Source organism: Saccopteryx bilineata, chromosome 8 (assembly GCF_036850765.1).
Source record: "Saccopteryx bilineata isolate mSacBil1 chromosome 8, mSacBil1_pri_phased_curated, whole genome shotgun sequence".
In the NCBI taxonomy this organism is placed as follows: domain Eukaryota; kingdom Metazoa; phylum Chordata; class Mammalia; order Chiroptera; family Emballonuridae; genus Saccopteryx; species Saccopteryx bilineata.
Window position 1 is genome coordinate 71090234 of NC_089497.1, and position 17730 is coordinate 71107963.

Consider the following 17730-nt stretch of genomic DNA (forward strand, 5'->3'; position numbering starts at 1 on the left):
AGGTTAACTTGCCAGATGCCACACAACAGAGCTGGAATCCACACGCAGGTCTGACTCCAGAGTCAGCGCTTACAGTCAGTCACTAGCCAGGGCCAGGGATGGAATAGAGGTGATTTTGTGCTCAGCAGAGGAAAGGGACTGTAATGCAGCCTGTCTGGACAAACTAAAAAGTACCCTTTTCTTCCAGGCAGAGGAGTGAAAGACTTGGTCATTAGACCGTGGACTGGATTTCTTCTTCCACTTGCTCTTCTGCATACCACTGTGGGCATCATCCTGATCCTGGGGTCCAGGAACCCAAGTCCACAGCCAGTGTTGCCTGTATAAGGAAATGTTTCATAGCTAGTGAGAGACACACCCATTCCCACACACACATTTGTGTTCTTGTGATTAAAGTTGTTCATTTACTTATAGTAGCTTTTGTGAATGTTTCTTAATGGATGGTAATTCACTCACTATGATGTAGAGATTGGTGAAATGCAAAGGTGTTCAGGGAGAGATGATCTCTGTGCTTAAAGATTGGGGGCTGTAGCTCTACATATGGAAAGAATTAGTCTGTGTCATCCCCTAAAGAGACGAGGCAGATGTGACACTGTACCAGGTTATGTTTTATGCTCCTTGAGGCCATTAAGGGAGGACAGCAGAACACTTGGAAGAACTATGGAAGAAGAGGCATAGCAGTGGTAGAAAGGATTAGGGTGGCTCAGCGATTTTCAACCAATGTGCCTCAAGAATTTTTAAAACATGTAATACCTGACTAGTTAGTCAGGGGCACTGACTTCTTTTCCCTTAGATTGTCAAATAAAAAAATAGCCAACAATAGCTGTCTAGTGTGAGTGAATCAAAATGATACCTTTTTTTTTTTGGTCAGGTTGGCAAAAAATACTTTTTTGTATGTGTGTGTGGTGTGCCGCAAAATTTTAGTAATTAGTTCACGCGTGCCATGAGATGAAAATGGTTGAAAATCGCTGGGGTAGCTGATAGTGACAATTTTGAAATCAGAAAACAACAGTATAGAAAAGTTTCTTCTTTCTTTACAACAGTTGCTGACACTTTCGATTCACCAGCTCGAAAGGGGGAGCAACAGGAAGTTTGAAATTGCCAACCGGAACGGGCTGGAGAAGTACATCGTGCAGGTAAAGCTCAGGTCTCCCCGCAGCTGTCGCCAGGACTTGACAAGTGTTTTCTGTTTCATTATTCTAAAGTCACCCAGAGAACAAAAGCCCTGTGCCATTAATACTCCAGGTGATCTGACACTCAGTATTTTTTCATCTGTAATTGCAGGCAGCTTCAAAAGAAATCAGAGATTGTTGGTTTTCGGAAATAAGTAAACTATTGATGGAACAACAGGGCAATAATAAAGGTAGGATTAACTCTTTTGATTTAGTCTGGAGAATTACAGCTTCTAACTTTGCGGTGGGTATGCAGATTGGGGATATTGTTAGAGAAAATGGTTGGCCAGGAAAATAACTGTGGTCACATTTGTGTGGTGCCTGGAAGCACCTGTGCTTGCTTAGACTGTGTGGGTTTGTTTGTGGCTGTGTGTGGGTGTGGCCCTTTTAGCTATGTTTCTCTCACATACCTAATTGCCAGGAGCAACTTTCACAGATCCCAAAGCCACTCAAGAAAATGTTAATAAAAATTTAAATGACCAATACAACTTTCAGAAGCTGTACTACTTTTTTTTACGGTGAAATATAATTAATATAAAGTAAAATTTTCTCTCTTAAACTGTAGTTTTTTGGGTTTTAGCCTGTTCATGAGGTTGTGTAAACATTACCAATATCTAATTCCAGAATATTTTTGTCATCCCTCCACCCAGTGAAACCTTGTACCATTAACAACCGTTCCCACCCCCTGCCTCCTCCCATCCCCTGGCAACCAGTGACTTACTTCTGTGTCTATGGACTTTCTTATTCTGGACATTTTACATTTGTGGAAAATGTAGTTCTTTATGTCTAGTTTCAGTGTTCTGTGTTGTAGCATGAATAAGTACTTCATTTTTTCATAGGTGAATAATAGTGCATTGTATGGATATATCATACTTATTTATCCAATCACCTGTTTGGTGAATATTTGAGTTATTTCCACTTTTTGGATACTGTATGGTGAATAATGTTGCTATAGAAACTTGTGTACAAGTTTTTGTGTGGTCCTATGTACCAATTTTCTGGAGTATACATGCTGGGCCATATGGTAACTCTACCTTAACTTTCTGAGGAAGTTGCACATTGTTTTCCAAAGCAATGTATGAGGGTTCCATTTTCTCCTCTTCTTCACTAACACTTGTTATTGTTATTTTATTATAATTATTATCATCATCATTATTATTAGAGCCATGCTGGTGGGTGTGAAGTGATAGCACATTATAGTTTTGATTTGCATTTCCCTAATGCTAGTGGTGTTTATCTTTTCAAGTGCTTATTGTCCACTTGTATACTTTCTTAGAAGAGATGTTACTTCTTTGCCCATTTTTTTTTTTTTTTGCTTTTTTTTTTTTTTTTTTTTTTTGCATTTTTCTGAAGCTGGAAACAGGGAGAGACAGTCAGACAGACTCCCACATGCACCCGACTGGGATCCACCCAGCACGCCCACCAGGGGCGACTCTCTGCCCACCAGGGGGCGATGCTCTGCCCATCCTGGGCGTCGCCATGTTGCGACCCTCCTGGGTGTCGCCATGTTGCGACCAGAGCCACTCTAGCGCCTGGGGCAGAGGCCACAGAGCCATCCCCAGCGCCCAGGCCATCTTTGCTCCAATGGAGCCTTGGCTGCGGGAGGGGAAGAGAGAGACAGAGAGGAAGGCGCGGCGGAGGGGTGGAGAAGCAAATGGGCGCTTCTCCCATGTGCCCTGGCCGGGAATCGAACCCAGGTCCTCCGCACGCTAGGCCGACGCTCTACCGCTGAGCCAACCGGCCAGGGCGCTATTTTTATTTTTTTTTAAGACTTTGTTCATTTTAGAGAGGAGAGAGAAAGAAAAGGGGGAGGAGCAGGAAGCATCAACTCTCATATGTGCCTTGACCAGGCAAGCCCGGGATTTTGAACTGGCGACCTCAGTATTCCAGGTCGACGCTTTATCCACTGTGCCACCACAGGTCAGGTGTTTGCCCATTTTAAAATTAGGTTATTTGTCTTTTATGGTTGAGTTGTAAACATTCCTTACATATTCTGGATCCTAAACTCTTACCAGATATCTGGTTTGCAAATCTTTTCTTCTATTCTTTGAGTTGTCTTTTCTTTTTTTTCTTTTTTTATTCAGTAAAAGGAGGGGAGGCAGAGACCGATTCCCGCATGCGCCCCAACCGGGATCCACCTGGCAAGTCCACTAGGGGGCTTTTCAGTTTCTTTCTTTTTTTTTTTTTTTTTTACAGAGGCAGAGATAGACAGGGACAGACAGACAGGAACGGAGAGAGATGAGAAGCATCAATCATCAGTTTCTCGTTGCGCGTTGCGACTTCTTAGTTGTTCATTGATTGCTTTCTCACATGTGCCTTGACTGTGGGCCTTCAGCAGACTGAGTAACCCCCTGCTGGAGCCAGCGACCTTGGGTCTAAGCTGGTGAGCTCTTTGCTCAAGCCAGATGAGCCCTCGCTCAAGCTGGCGACCTCGGGGTCTTGAACCTGGGTCCTTCCGCATCCCAGTCCGACACTCTATCCACTGCGCCACCACCTGGTCAGGCTCAGTTTCTTAATGATATCTTTTGAAGCATGAAGTATTTCTTTTTTATTTTTTTAGTGAGAGAAAGAGAGCAAGAGACAAAGTAGAGGGACAGTCAGGGATAGACAGACAGGAAGGGAGAGAGATGAGAAGCATCAACTTGCAGTTGTGGCACTTTAGTTGTTCATCAATTGCTTTCTCATGTGTGCCTTGACCGACCCAGAGGCTCCAGTTGAGATAGTGATCCCATGCTCAAGCCAGTGACCTTGGTCTCAAGCCAGAGACCTTGGGCTTCAAGCCAGAGACCTTTGGGCTCAAGCCAGCGACCATGGGGTCATGTCTATAATCCCATGCTCAAGCTGGTAACGCCATGCTCAAGCTGGTGAACCTCTGCTCAAGCCAGATGAGCCCGTGCTCAAGCCAGTGACCCCAGGGTTTCGAATGTTGGTCCTCAGTGTCCCAGGTCGAGGACCACTGCAGCACTGCCTGGTCAAGCCAAAGTTTTTCATTTTGATGAAGTCTAATATATCTCTTTTTTTGTTGGTTGCTTGTGTTTTAGTGTCATATCTAAGATACCATTGTTTACTTCAAGGTCATGAGGATTTACACCTATGCTTTCTTCTGAGAAACTATATGGTTTTAATTCATACTTGTAGGACTTTGATTCATTTTGAGTTAATTTTTGTATATGGTGTGAATTAGGGGTCTAACTTCACTCCTGCATGTGGATATCCTATTGGATAGCCTTAATCATTTCTTCAAAAGGCCATTCCCCCCTCTCCCCTTGTCTTGGTAGTTGTTATAGACTCAAGTTCCATAACAATGTTTGTGTCCTTCCCCCAAATTCACATGTTGAAATTCTACCTGCCAAGGCCATGGTAGGAGGAAATGAAGTCTTTGGGGGCTAATTAGGAGTAGATGACATCGTGAGGGTGAAGTGCCCATGAATGGGATCAGTGCTCTTATTAATGCCATGGGAGGGCTTGCTTCCTCTCTCTGCTCTCTGCATGTGAGTATACAATGAGAAGTTAGCAGTCTGCAATGCAGAGAAGGATCTTCACTTGATGATATTGGCACGCTGGTCTCAGACATCCAACTTCCAGAACTGAACTGTGAGAAATAAATTTCTATTGTTTTTGTTTGTTTGTTTGTTTGTTTTTTTCCAAAGCTGGAAACGGGAAGGCAGTCAGACAGACTCCAGCATGTGCCCGACTGGGATACACTCGGCATGCCCACCAGGGGGCAATGCTCTGCCCATCTTGGGGCGTCGCTCTGCCGCAATCAGAGCCATTCTAGCGCCTGAGGCAGAGGCCACAGAGCCATCCTCAGCGCCCAGGCAAACTTTGCTCCAGTGGAGCCTTGGCTGCGGGAGGGGAAGAGAGAGACAGAGAGGAAGGAGAGGGGGAGGGGTGGAGAAGCAGATGGGCGCTTCTCCTGTGTGCCCTGGCTGGGAATCGAACCCAGGACTCCTGCACACCAGGCCGATGCTCCACCACTGAGCCAACCGGCCAGGGCCTAAATTTCTATTGTTTATAAGTCACCCAGTCTACAATACTTTATTATAGTACCCCAAACTAAGAAACACCCTTGTTGAAAGTCAATTGGCCATATATATAATATTTTTGGTGACAGTCTTTCTTTAAGCACTTAGAATATGTCATTTCACTTTATTGTGGCCTCTGTGGTTTCTAATATGAAGTCACCTATCAGTTGTATTAGTTTTTGCATGTGACAAATTTTTTTACTTCTGCTGCTTTCCAGATTTTTTGTTTTTTTGACAGTTTGATTATTACACTGGGGAACAAAATTTTTGTTGCATCCACAAAAACACTTGTTCTTACTTAATTTGAGTGTGTTGATCTCAAATCTAACATTAGTTTTTCTCTGTAAGTTACAGTTTGTTGTAATTCAAGATTTTAGGTTTTCATCTTATTGTAAATTTTCAACATTTAGTTTAACATAATGAAGTAGAATGTCTTCTTGGGCATCATCTCTGTGAAAATATAATAATTTATATAATGCAGTGAACACACTAATACACTAAAAGATATGATTGCATCAGAATTTGTCTATAATTTCAAAACAGAACATATTAAAACACTTATTTTAATCATAAAATTTGTGCAAAACTTATTTAAATTCTATTCAGGCAAAAATGTGCATTTGTAGCTCTTGCGTTTGTGTACTTGTTGAGGAAAATCTCGTTTGATGCTCCAGCAGTAGTCTGCTCATCACTAACAATGCCAAGATTTTCATGACACTTATCAAGTTGACTGTTCAGGAAGTAAATTTTTTTTTTTTTTGTATTTTTCTGAAGTTGGAAACAGGGAGGCAGTCAGACTCCCGCATGCACCCGACTGGGATCCACCCGGCATGCCCACCAGGGGGCGATGCTCTGCCTATCCGGGATGTCACTCTGTTGCGACCAGAGCCATTCTAGCACCTCAGGCAGAGGCCATAGAGCTATCCCCAGCGCCTGGGCCAACTTTTTGCTCCAATGGGGCCTCAGCTGCGGGAGGGGAAGAGAGAGACAGAGAGGAAGGAGAGGGGGAGGGGTGGAGAAGCAGATGGGCGCTTCTCCTGTGTGCCCTGGCTGGGAATCGAACCCGGGACTCCCGCATACCAGTCCGACACTCTACACTGAGCCAACCGGCCAGGGCCTAGGAAGTAAATCTTTTTTTTTTTTTTTTTTTTTTTGTATTTTTCTGAAGCTGGAAACAGGGAGGCAGTCAGACAGACTCCCACATGCACCCGACCGGGATCCACCTGGCACGCCCACCAGGGGGCGATGCTCTGCCCCTCCGGGGCATCGCTCTGCCACAACCAGAGCCACTCTAGCGCCTGAGGCAGAGGCCATGAAGCCATCCCAGCACCCGGGCCATCTTTGCTCCGATGGAGCCTCGGCTGCGGGAGGGGAAGAGAGAGACAGAGAGGAAGGAGAGGGGGAGAGGTGGAGAAGCAGATGGGCGCTTCTCCTGTGTGCCCTGGCCGGGAATCGAACCCGGGACTTCTGCACGCCAGGCCGACGCTCTACCACTGACCCAACCGGCCAGGGCCAGAAGTAAATCTTAACGCTCATGTTACATCCAGTGTCGCGGAAAGCCAACAAGCATCCTTTGAACCAGAAGTTCATAGTTTTCTGCTTTTTTGTTGCCAAGGAAGTTCTTTGTAACTGCCACAAAAGACTGCCATGCTGCTTTCTCCTCCTTATTCATCTTCCTGGCAAATTCTTTGTCACGGATGAGGGTTTGAATTTGAGGTCCATCGAATACACCTGCTTTTATCTTCTCTAAAGACAAGGCAGGAAAAGCAGAAATAATATGTTGAAAGTATTCACTTTCTCTATTCAAAGCCTGAACAAACTGCTTCATTAAGCCAAGTTTGATGTGAAGTGAGGGAAAAATGATCCTGTCTTGATTAACTACAGGTTCATTCACAATATTTTGCATCCCTACTTCCAGAGCTTCACGTTTCGGCCACTCCTTCTGTGTCCAGTGTTTCTCCTGAGCTTGGCTGTCCCATAAACATAGAAAGCAAGGATACTTCGTGAAACCTCTCTGTTGGCCTAGCAGGAAATTTACCGTTTTAAGATCCACACAAATAATCCAGTTATGCTCCTCATACTTCAGTAAATCGAGGATAATTTTTATGTCATTATAATCTTCTCGCAGATGAGTTGAATAACCAATTGGAACCGCTGCATAAACATTACCATTGTATAAGAGAACACATTTCAGACTTCGTGTAGAGCTGTCAAGAAATAGCCACCATTCTGTTGAACTGTAAGTGGTAACACCTAGCTGGCTGAGAAGACTACTGATATCATGACAGTAAACAAAGTGTTTGTCTTCGGAAAAAAAGTCCACAAAAATTTGTTCACGCTTCCTGAAATGGGATACTTTAGCTGACCAGTGAAGTACATTCTTTTCTTGAAGCCTGGAGGCTAATAACTCAGCTGCTTTCTTTGATAGGCCCAAATCTTTTACTAAATCATTCAATTTGGGTTGGCTAAACTGCTGAGGGGTTAATGACTGCTTGGCATCAGAAGAATACCCTTCAGATTCTACAACCATTTCCTCATGCATCTTATCAAAATTCACTTGATCACCATGTTCACTTTCTTAGTCCTTAGAAGAAATAAAACCATTGAAAACTGGAACTGGGAGTGTCTCAGAGTGTGGGATAGGTCGTATTGCTGAAGGAAAATTAGGATATACGATCATATGCCTTTTTTTTTTTTTTTTTTTTTTTTGCCGATGCCCTTTGTATGGATCAGACAGACATAACAGTCACTGCTGTGGTCCTTAGGTTCACACCAAACCATGGGAATACCAAAAGGCATTCCTTTGTGTTTTCCTTTTGTCCAGTCATGAAGCATTTCCTCACAATTATGACACACAATATGAGGAGCCCAATTCTTGTCTTGATCGCCAAGGGGAACTTGAAAATATGTCTAGATGTGGATCTCTTTGAGTTTATAGTTCTTGGAGTTTGTAGATCATCTTGGATGTGTAGATTAGTGCTTTTTATCAAATTTGGGAAGTCCTCTGGAGATTTTTTTCTTTTAATATTTTTTCAGCCTCCTTGTTTTGCTCTTATTCTTTTGAGACTCCCATTATATGTATTTGATATGCTTGATGGTGTCCGATGGGTCTTTAAGGATCTATTTATATTATTTCTCTTATTTCCCTCTTCCTCAAAACTGGATAGTGTCTTTTCTTTTTTATTCTCATGTTTAATTTTTATTCTTGAATGTAAAGGTCTTTTTAAAAATGTAGAGTTGATATACAATATTATATTAGTTTCAGGTGTATAACAGTGTGAGATTTCACTATGTATACTTTACAAAGTGATCACCACCAAAAGTCGACTATCCATCTGTCACTGTACAAAGTTATTTCTGTGATATTATTGACTGTATTTCCTATGCTGTACTTCACATCCCTGCGACTTATTTATAATTATAACTGCATTAATCTCTTAATCCCCTTCACCTTTTGCCCAAACAACCACTGCCCATCCCTCTGGCAACCATCAGTTTTCTGTATCTAAGAGTCTGTATGTTTTGTTTGTTCATTTGTTTAGCTTTTTAGATTCCACACATAAGTTAAATGATACAGTATTTGTCTTTCTCAGACTTCACTCAGCATAATACCCTCTAGGTCTATCCATATTGTTGCAAATTGCGCAAGATTTCATGTTTTCTCATGCCTAAGTGGTATCTGTGTGTGTGTGTGTTTCATCAATTGAATTCTAATATTTCCTTCAGGTAATGTTACTAGGATTAAGAAATACTAGTGTCGTGTGGAAAATCTATTTCCTATCATTTATATTGGCAGTGCTTTTTGTGCTCCGGTAGGAAATATTATACAAATATGAAAAGATAAGCTTTGTCTTCACAGACTTAGCAGGAATGCAATCATTTTGTATTCTTTCTGTATCTTCTTTGATCTGCAGGTGGTCAGGAGGATGTTGGGTATGCGTCATATGGAAAAAGATAAACTAAGAAGTGTGATTGGAAAATCACCACATCGGTTTTCTGTCACAAGAACTAAGTGACACAGTTCTTCATTTAAACTGTAGGCCTCTGCCAGGAAATAGCAACAAGATTGTATAATGAATTTTAATTTATAAAAAAATAAGATGGGAATAAACTGACTTATATTTGCTTTTAAACTATTAATACTGTACTAAATATATGCTATAGTAATTGAGTTTGAATGCTAGAGGTATAAAACATAAAGTCTTAACACACCTAATAGAAAAAGTTACATGTTTTTCCCAGAAACAGCATTCTAGTCACAAGATTGTTCTAGAAATCCTTATTCCCTAGACCAGTGTTTCACAAAGGGTTGTTTAAGGTCAACCTGCATTAGAATTACTTGTGGGCTTGTTACAAATGTGGATCCGTGGATCCTACACTAGAACTGTGGTTAATGCCTAGGAATATGCGATTTAGCTTTTTAAGTTTCTGGACAGAGATCTTAAACTACTGTTTTTAAAACAGCTTTACTGATGTATAATTGACATAATAAACTTTACAGTTTATTTAAAGTATACAGTTTGATAAGTTTTGACATGTGTACAAACCTCTGAAAGCATCAACACGATCAAGATGATGAACGCCACTATCACTCCGAGAAGTTTCCTTATGCTTTTTTAATTAACCTTTCTCCTGCCCCCCCCCACTGCTTTTCAGATGATCATTGATCTTACTGTCACTATAGATTAGTTTGAATTTTCTAGAATTTCATAAAGAGAATCATACAGCATGTACCTTTTTGGTTGGTTTCTCTCACTCAGCATACTTATTTTGAGATTCCTGCATTTGCTTAGTGTAACAATAGTAAAGCACTTTTTATTACTGTGTAGATATCCCAATTTTTTTTATTCATTTACCTGTTAATGAACATTTGGTTTGATTCCACTTTGGGGTAGTTTGAACAGTACGTTTTCATTTCTCTTGGGGAAATACTTAAAAGTATAATGGTTAGGCCATGTGGCAGGTGCATGTTTAATTTTTAAGAAATAGCTAACCTGTTTTCTTATACAGTATTGTCACAGCAATGTATGAGGGTTTCATTCATACCTGCTCCATATCCTCACCAACACTTGGTATTGCCAGTCTTTTTAACTTGAAGCTATGTGTATAGTGGTTTGTCATTGAGGTCTTAATTTGTTTTCCCTAGTGAATAATGGTTGAGCATTTTTTCATGTGCTTCTTTTTTTTTTTTTTTTTTTTAACAGAGACAGAGAGAGAGTCAGAGAGAGAGATAGACAGGGACAGACAGATAGGAACAGAGAGATGAGAAGCATCAATTATTAGTTTTTTGTTGCGCATTGCGGCACCTTAGTTGTTCATTGATTGCTTTCTCATATGTGCCTTGACCGCGGGCTTTCAGCAGACCGAGTAACCCCTTGCTTGAGCAAGCAACCTTGGGTGAGCTTTTGCTCAAACCAGATGAGCGCGCGCTCAAGCTGGCAACCTTGGGGTCTCGAACCTGGGTCCTTCCGCATCCCAGTCCGACGCTCCATCCATTGCACCACCCCCTGGTCAGGCTCATGTGCTTCTTTGCCATTTATATATCTTCTTTCGTGAAGTGTCCACTCAAATCTTTTGCTCATTTTTTTCATTATTGAGTTTTGAGAAGTTTTTTTGTATCCTAGATACAAGTCCTTTATTAGATAAAATCTTTGCAAATATTTTCTTTAAGTATGTAGCTTATCTTTTCATTTTCTTAAGAGTACCTTTTGAAGAGCAGAAGATTTTGATTTTGATGAAATCCAATTTAAAAAAAATGTATGGATCATTTTTGATGTACCCAAGAAATCTTTGTCTAACCATCACAAAGATTTTCCCCTGTGTTTTCTCCTAGGAGTTTTTATATTGAATAGTTTGAGATTTACATTTAAATCTCTCATCCGCTTTGAGGCTTTGTTTTGTTCTGTTTTTGGTGTATGATGTGAAATGTGACTGAAGTTCAGTATTTCTCTTATTGATGTCCAGTTGTTCCATTACCGTTTATTTCTCCAGCTGGCTTTCTGTAAGCGCACCTGTTTCTGGGTGCTCTGTTTGGTTCCACAGATCTATTTGTCATCTTGGCAGCCATACCTTGCTATCTTAATTACTGTAAGTTTATAATAAGTCTTAACATCAGATCATTTGAGCTTTGCAACTTTGTGTTTTCTTTTAAAAGTTGTTTTGGCTATTCTATATCCTTTACATCTCTGTATATGTTTTAGAATTAGCTCATCAATTTCTATAAAATAAAAATGCTCGCTGAGAGTTTTAGTTGAGATTGGGTAAAATCTGTGGATCAGTTTGGTAAGAACTGGCATGCTAACAATATTGAGCTTAATCCACAATTTAGATTTTAACTGCATTGCCCTCCCCTGCACTGCACAAAAAGACACATGTTTCATATGAGGACATGGCATTTATTCTGTTAACAGTTCAGAAACACATTTCTCAAGTCCTCATCAAGTCCTAGCACCATGCTCACTAGGGTGACAGGGTGGAAAAACCTAGCTAAGGAGCAGCACCAGGACCTAGCATGTAGTTTAGATTGAAGAAGGAAAAAACCCGAGTTAACTGAAAGACAGACTCAGAGGTGTGGTCCCAGCCCCTTTTTACAGACAGGCAAACTGAGGGTCAATTTCACACAGCTTTTTGGCAGCGGAACCAGGTCTTCTGAGCCTGGCTAACCGTGCGGCATCTGATGAAATGTCACCATGAGTAATGCCAACCGCGAGGGCTCTAGGAATAAGCAGGAGCGCGGGCCTTGGGTTGGTCCCTGAAAGACAGGACTCCAGGGCCGTACACAGACCCCGGGGGCATCAGGCAACAGGAGAAGGAGGTTTTGAAGTTTCCAAGGGGAATACCAGGACCTTACATCTGTCCAGCACTTTACAAAGCCCTGACACAAACAACATCATCACCCCAGTTCATTCTCACACTGCCCTACGCCACCTTTACAGGGGTCACTGTGATAATAACTATGCTTTCTGGGCAAGGCATACAGGGGCCCTGGCCACATGGGCTCAAGGTGACAGGAAGGACACTGGCAGATGCTGACGAATGTGGCAGGGCCTCTGGAGACAGCCAGACAGAAGGGACCTTGTGCCTAGAGGGAGTCAGAGTCAGGGCTTGGGCAGGGAAGAGCAGAGTGTGGCCTGATGGGTGAGACACAGCAGTGTGACAGTTCGAGGAGGGAGGCGGGCTTTGTGGTTTGGAACACCCTCTTTATCTGTGGCCTGACCACCTGTGACCAGGAGGCCCAGGGAGAGACTGGGGGAAACATCATGCTCTCCGGGAAGGCCTCGGGCGCAGGCAGAGCTGAGGGCAGCGTGGTGGGTGCTGGGCTGCAGTGCAGAGTGCAAAGTGTGGGCCGGGGAAACCAGGCCACACAGCCCGTCCTCGCTCCTGGGCAACTCGTGGCAGTCACATGGGCAGTAAAGGGAGGACCCAGGAGCCTTTGAAAGTCACTGAGCTGCCTGTGAGTGAGTGTGTTCAGTGATGATTTGGAGCCTTGCCTGAGGGGTTCAAGGATAGACCGGAAGGAAATGGGATGGAGAGGGAGGCCCCGTAAACGTGTGCCAGGCGGGGAGTTTGGCTGGTGTGCTGGTGAAGGCAGTGGGGGCCCCTGGAGGTGGAGGCCTGGAGGGGTTCTAATAGCTGGGACAACACCTGAGCGAAGAATGTGATTCTTATCACTGCCCCTGAAACAACTGGTCCTTCCCTTGCCAAATCAGATAATTTGGGGAGGTGAAAAAATGAGCACTAATATGCACATCATCTCTTCCTTAATTCAAGGCTAATGGAGCTAACCATGGAAAGTGGGAGGGACCCAGAGTCAAGGCACATAGGGAATGCAGCAGAACGGGCAGAGACACGGGGAGGACGCCGGGGCCAGTCCGCCAGGACTGCAGAAATGTCTTCTGAATTACTAGGAAGATAAGACTGAAATCTACACACTTTCATATATTGTTACAGTAGTCTCTGTGTGTGTGTATATGTGTAAAACCAAGATGTAAAATCCATTCAAATTGGCTTATATTTGAGAGTGCTATTAATAAAAAAAGTTCTCAAGTCAAGGGAATCTGCAGTTTGAAGCAAGTGCTAGGGGTGTACTAATTTCTTTTTTAAAGTGTCAAATATTATAGATAGTCCATATTAATTCTACATGATTTCTTCTATTGGGTTTTTTTTTTTTTTTAGCACTTAGCGTGTTACAAGGGATTTTTAATTAAATAGGCCCTTGGCTGGGTGCCTCAGTTGGCTGAAGCATTGTTATTCTGATACACCAAGGTCACGGGTTTGAGCCCCAGTTGGGGCACATATAAGAATCAACCAATGGGCCCTGGCCGGCTGGCTCAGTGGTAGAGCATCAGCCTGGCGTGCGGGGGACCTGGGTTCGATTCCCGGCCAGGGCACATAGGAGAAGCGCCCATTTGCTTCTCCACCCCTCCCCCCTCCTTCCTCTCTGTCTCTCTCTTCCCCTCCCGCAGCCAAGGCTCCATTGGAGCAAAGATGGCCCAGGCACTGGGGATGGCTCCTTGGCCTCTGCCCCAGGCGCTAGAGTGGCTCTGGTTGTGGCAGAGCGACGCCCCGGAGGGGCAGAGTGTCGCCCCCTGGTGGGCAGAGCGTCGCCCCTGGTGGGCGTGCCGGGTGGATCCCGGTTGGGCGCATGCGGGAGTCTGTCTGACTGTCTCTCCCCGTTTCCAGCCTCAGAAAATTAAAAAAAAAAAAAGAATCAACCAATGAATACATGAATGGATGAAGCAGCAAATCAATATCTGTCTCTCTCTGTCTCTCTCTGTCTCTCTCTCTCTCTCTCTGTCATTCTCTCTCTCTACAATCAATGTTTAAGAAAAATATTTTTCAAATGTGTTCCCCAACCCCACTGCCAGCCTAAGGTATGTTTCCTAATGCTTGCTTGCTGTATGGTCAGTTGAGGTCATACCTGTCATTTGAAAGCTCCCTTAATTACCCTCATTTCTAATGGTCTTCTTGAGCTTCCTTACAAGAACCTCCACTTCTACTGCTATTTTCACCGGCTGCCCTGTCTCCTACTTTGCAGAGTAGGCAATTACACCCTCTAATGTAAACTTGTTCAGCTTCCCTCTTTCCCCGTCTTCTTCTCCCTCTCTCCATTCCTCCACTGTCACCTGCTTCCAGGGTTAAGTTCTCACTGGGCTCCGTCCCCCATCTGTCCCTCCCACTGGGAAACTTTCTCATCTATAATTCCTCTCCCTGTGCAAGGAGCCGGGGGTATTTAATAAATGCTTGTTGAGTGGACTTACAGGCGGTGGTCCAGTTCTGGTGTGGGAGCCCGCTTAGTGCTCCCAGGCCCAGTGGCCTGGTGCTCACAGAGGTACCCCTGACCTAAAACAAAGTGATGAGAGTGGCAGGAAGGGCTGAGGGCTCTGGAGGCCGCTGCGCCCCTCTCCCTCCCCTCTGTGCCCGCGCTCTTACAAAGCACTCTAGGACAAAATTTAACATGCTATATTATAACTTCATGAGTTTTTTTTCCTCTCCACCAAACCATGAATTCCTCTTCTAGAACATGGAAGTTGTCTTATTAGTCTGAGCTTCCCTCAGGCCTCATATTAAACAAGGACCCAGGACTCGTATAGCCACTCAGTAAATGTTTTGTGAATAAACAAGTAAAAGAACTCATTGAATAAATCACATCAGACCAGCAAACTACTCTCTCTGATGAAGTTTAGCTCACGGCACATTTTATTTATCTCTGACCTCCAGTGCCCAGTGAGTGTTTATTTTTTGAGCTAGTCTAACCCAAAAGGGTTACTATAATAGCTGGCATTTCAGGACAGGGTAGAGGAAAGCATAGAACTATTGTGAGCCAGTCTACGGCCATACCACCCTGAACGCACCCAATCTCATCTGATCTCGGAAGCTAAGCAGGGTCGGACCTGGTTAGTACTTGGATGGGAGAACTATTGTGAGCCAATGAAACAGCTTTGAAGCAGAAGAAGGGGAATTCCTCCCTCTCACCTCTCCCGCTTTAAGACTGGCAACCAGTTAAATGTTATAGTATGATCCGGCCCTGGCCGGTTGGCTCAGCGGTAGAGCGTCGGCCTAGCGTGCGGAGGACCTGGGTTCGATTCCTGGCCAGGGCACACAGGAGAAGCGCCCATTTGCTTCTCCACCCCTCCGCCGCGCTTTCCTCTCTGTCTCTCTCGTCCCCTCCCGCAGCCAAGGCTCCATTGGAGCAAAGATGGCCCGGGCGCTGGGGATGGTTCTGTGGCCTCTGCCCCAGGCGCTAGAGTGGCTCTGGTCGCAACATGGCGACGCCCAGGATGGGCAGAGCATCGCCCCCTGGTGGGCAGAGCGTCGCCCCTGGTGGGCGTGCCGGGTGGATCCCGGTCGGGCGCATGCGGGAGTCTGTCTGACTGTCTCTCCCTGTTTCCAGCTTCAGAAAAATGGAAAAAAAAAAAAAAAAATGTTACAGTATGATCCAGCAAGTGGTATCTTTTGAACATTCCCTTGTTGAATGTCATAGAGCCAGGCAGGTCCCAGCTCAAGTGAAGGAGGAAGGAGAAGGAGGTCCTGAGACCAGGAGAACCACGGTGAGCAGCAGCACTCCAGCTAGTGCAGGGAGGAGCACTGCGCCATGCTTCCCAGTGTTGTTCATTGTTCGTGTACAGTTCTCTGAAGTAAAGGGAAGAAAGTGGAATTTGTACCCTGGATTGAAATCTGGGAAGGATGACCGAGTCCCCAGCACATGTGGGATGAAATGATCCAATGATAGAGGGGGGCATGGAAGAAAGGCTCATTCCAGCAGCTTGGAAACTGAGGAAGGCATTACCTGAGTGGTGGCCCTTCCTTGATTATGTGGCTGAAAAGAAAGGTATAACATTGATTCCTGTTTTTCATTTGCATGGATCTAATTAGATCAGAATTGAAATGAAGGACAAATGTTTCACATTGAGAAGCGCTCCCTCTTTGGAGAAGCTGACCTCTTAAGGAAATGGGTACGGATAAGAGGATGGCCAGATGTCACCTTGGGAATAAAGACACAGAATGGTGGCACTCTACTTCTTTTTCTATCCTGGATTTATGGATTTCATTTCTCAAAGATTTTCAAGGAAAGGTTAGGAGCACTTCATCTAGTTCCTTCCCCACAAGACTTCACCTCTAAATCTTTCATGTGTCAGTTTTCTGGCTGGCAGAATTGGGGATGGGAGCAAATAGAAAAATGTTTTATATGTTTATGGGGCTTTGAATGTGCTGTTTTTGTTGTCATCTTTTTTTCCTTGCCTATTTAAACTAAAGGTAATTTCCCAAAAGATCTTTAACTTTATGCTTTACTGCTGCCCACAATCTGGTTTGAGCAAAAAAGCTCACCAGCTTGGACCCAAGGTCTCTGGCTCAAGCAGGGGTTACTCGGTCTGCTGAAGGCCCACCATCAAGGCACATATGAGAAAGCAATCAATGAACAACTCAGGTGTTGCAACAAAAAACTGATGATTGATGCTTCTCATCTCTCTCTGTTCCTGTCTGTCTGTCCCTGTCTATCCCTCTCTCTGACTCTCTCTGTCTCTGTAAAAAAAAAAAAAAGTCAGAGAAAAAAGGGCCTTGGAGACAAGTTCAGGGGGTTAGCCCAGGACAAGCTGCTGCTCTCCTGGTTGCAAATCTGTGGGGACTCTTAGAGTTTAGAAGAAGGAAAGCAAAAGTATACACACAAGAAAAGGAAGGTGTAGGTATGATCCAAAGAGAGCACGCTGCCTTCTTTATCTTAAGGGTGTTTGTTTTCTAAAGGTGGAAATTTTAAAGGAGGTCTCAGAGAAGGATCTCAATAGAATATTCATCAGCTTTCCGGTATGTCCTTCAATATGCTGATTCCTTTAAATGAGGGTACAGAGGGGTCAGAGTCATTCTTTGGTCACTTTAATCTTCAAAAGATGTCACCAAAGAGGTACCTGGACTGAGGTGGGTCTGCCTCAGAGTGGTCTGTAATGTGCAAAGAATTTGCTCCTAAGTGTCCTTTGTTAGGGAAGATGAGCCCTTGTAATTTATTATCTGGCTATGAATTTCTCAATCAGTTTACTCAGCTGTCTGCCTCAGTTTCCACATTCCACTTGTGAAGGAATCTTCCTAGCTTCTTGCTATCTGCCTCATTGTGAAAGTTTTATGTTTTGTTTTCCATGAGGACTTTGTATTGGCTTGTGAAAAACTTTTTAAAGAAAAGATGAAATAATATTTTCATTTGCTAAGTAATTGGCTTTATCCCCCAATACTGTCTCTGATCAAGTCATAGCCTGGCTTCCTTTTCTATTTTAAAAACCTCAAAATGAAGGAAGACCCCTGGTACTGGACACCTCTTTCAGGTGGGGCCCTATTGATGAGTAAAGTGTGTGTTCAGAATTCCATTTTCAACTTGGTAGGTTATTTATTTAACAGGAGGCTCTTCAGATTCTCAAGGACTATTAGAAAATTAAGCCTATCAACCTTATCTAGTCATAAAGTATGTTTTGTTCCTGAAGCATTTAAACCTCCTTCTCTCATGTGCCAAGGATCCCTTAAAGAGACCCTAAGAGACCTTATGCTTGAGG

At 43.7% G+C, this 17730-nt stretch overlaps 1 protein-coding gene across 14 annotated transcripts in view; it reads left to right on the top strand.

Annotated features, from left to right (window-relative positions):
• MCF2L2 (MCF.2 cell line derived transforming sequence-like 2) overlaps positions 1 to 17730 on the top strand; it is a 255093-nt gene that overhangs the window by 216829 nt on the left and 20534 nt on the right. For 7 of the 14 annotated variants that reach the window (XM_066241647.1, XM_066241644.1, XM_066241646.1 and 4 more), the window contains 2 exons: positions 1041 to 1133; positions 1282 to 1360. The exons of 5 other annotated variants lie outside the window; for them this stretch is intronic. In XM_066241647.1, the coding sequence (XP_066097744.1) occupies positions 1041 to 1133; positions 1282 to 1360 (172 nt within the window). Of the gene's footprint in view, positions 1 to 187; positions 809 to 1040; positions 1134 to 1281; positions 1361 to 17730 lie in introns of those variants that run through there. 2 more of the 14 variants (XR_010726901.1, XM_066241653.1) reach the window with 2 other exon arrangements.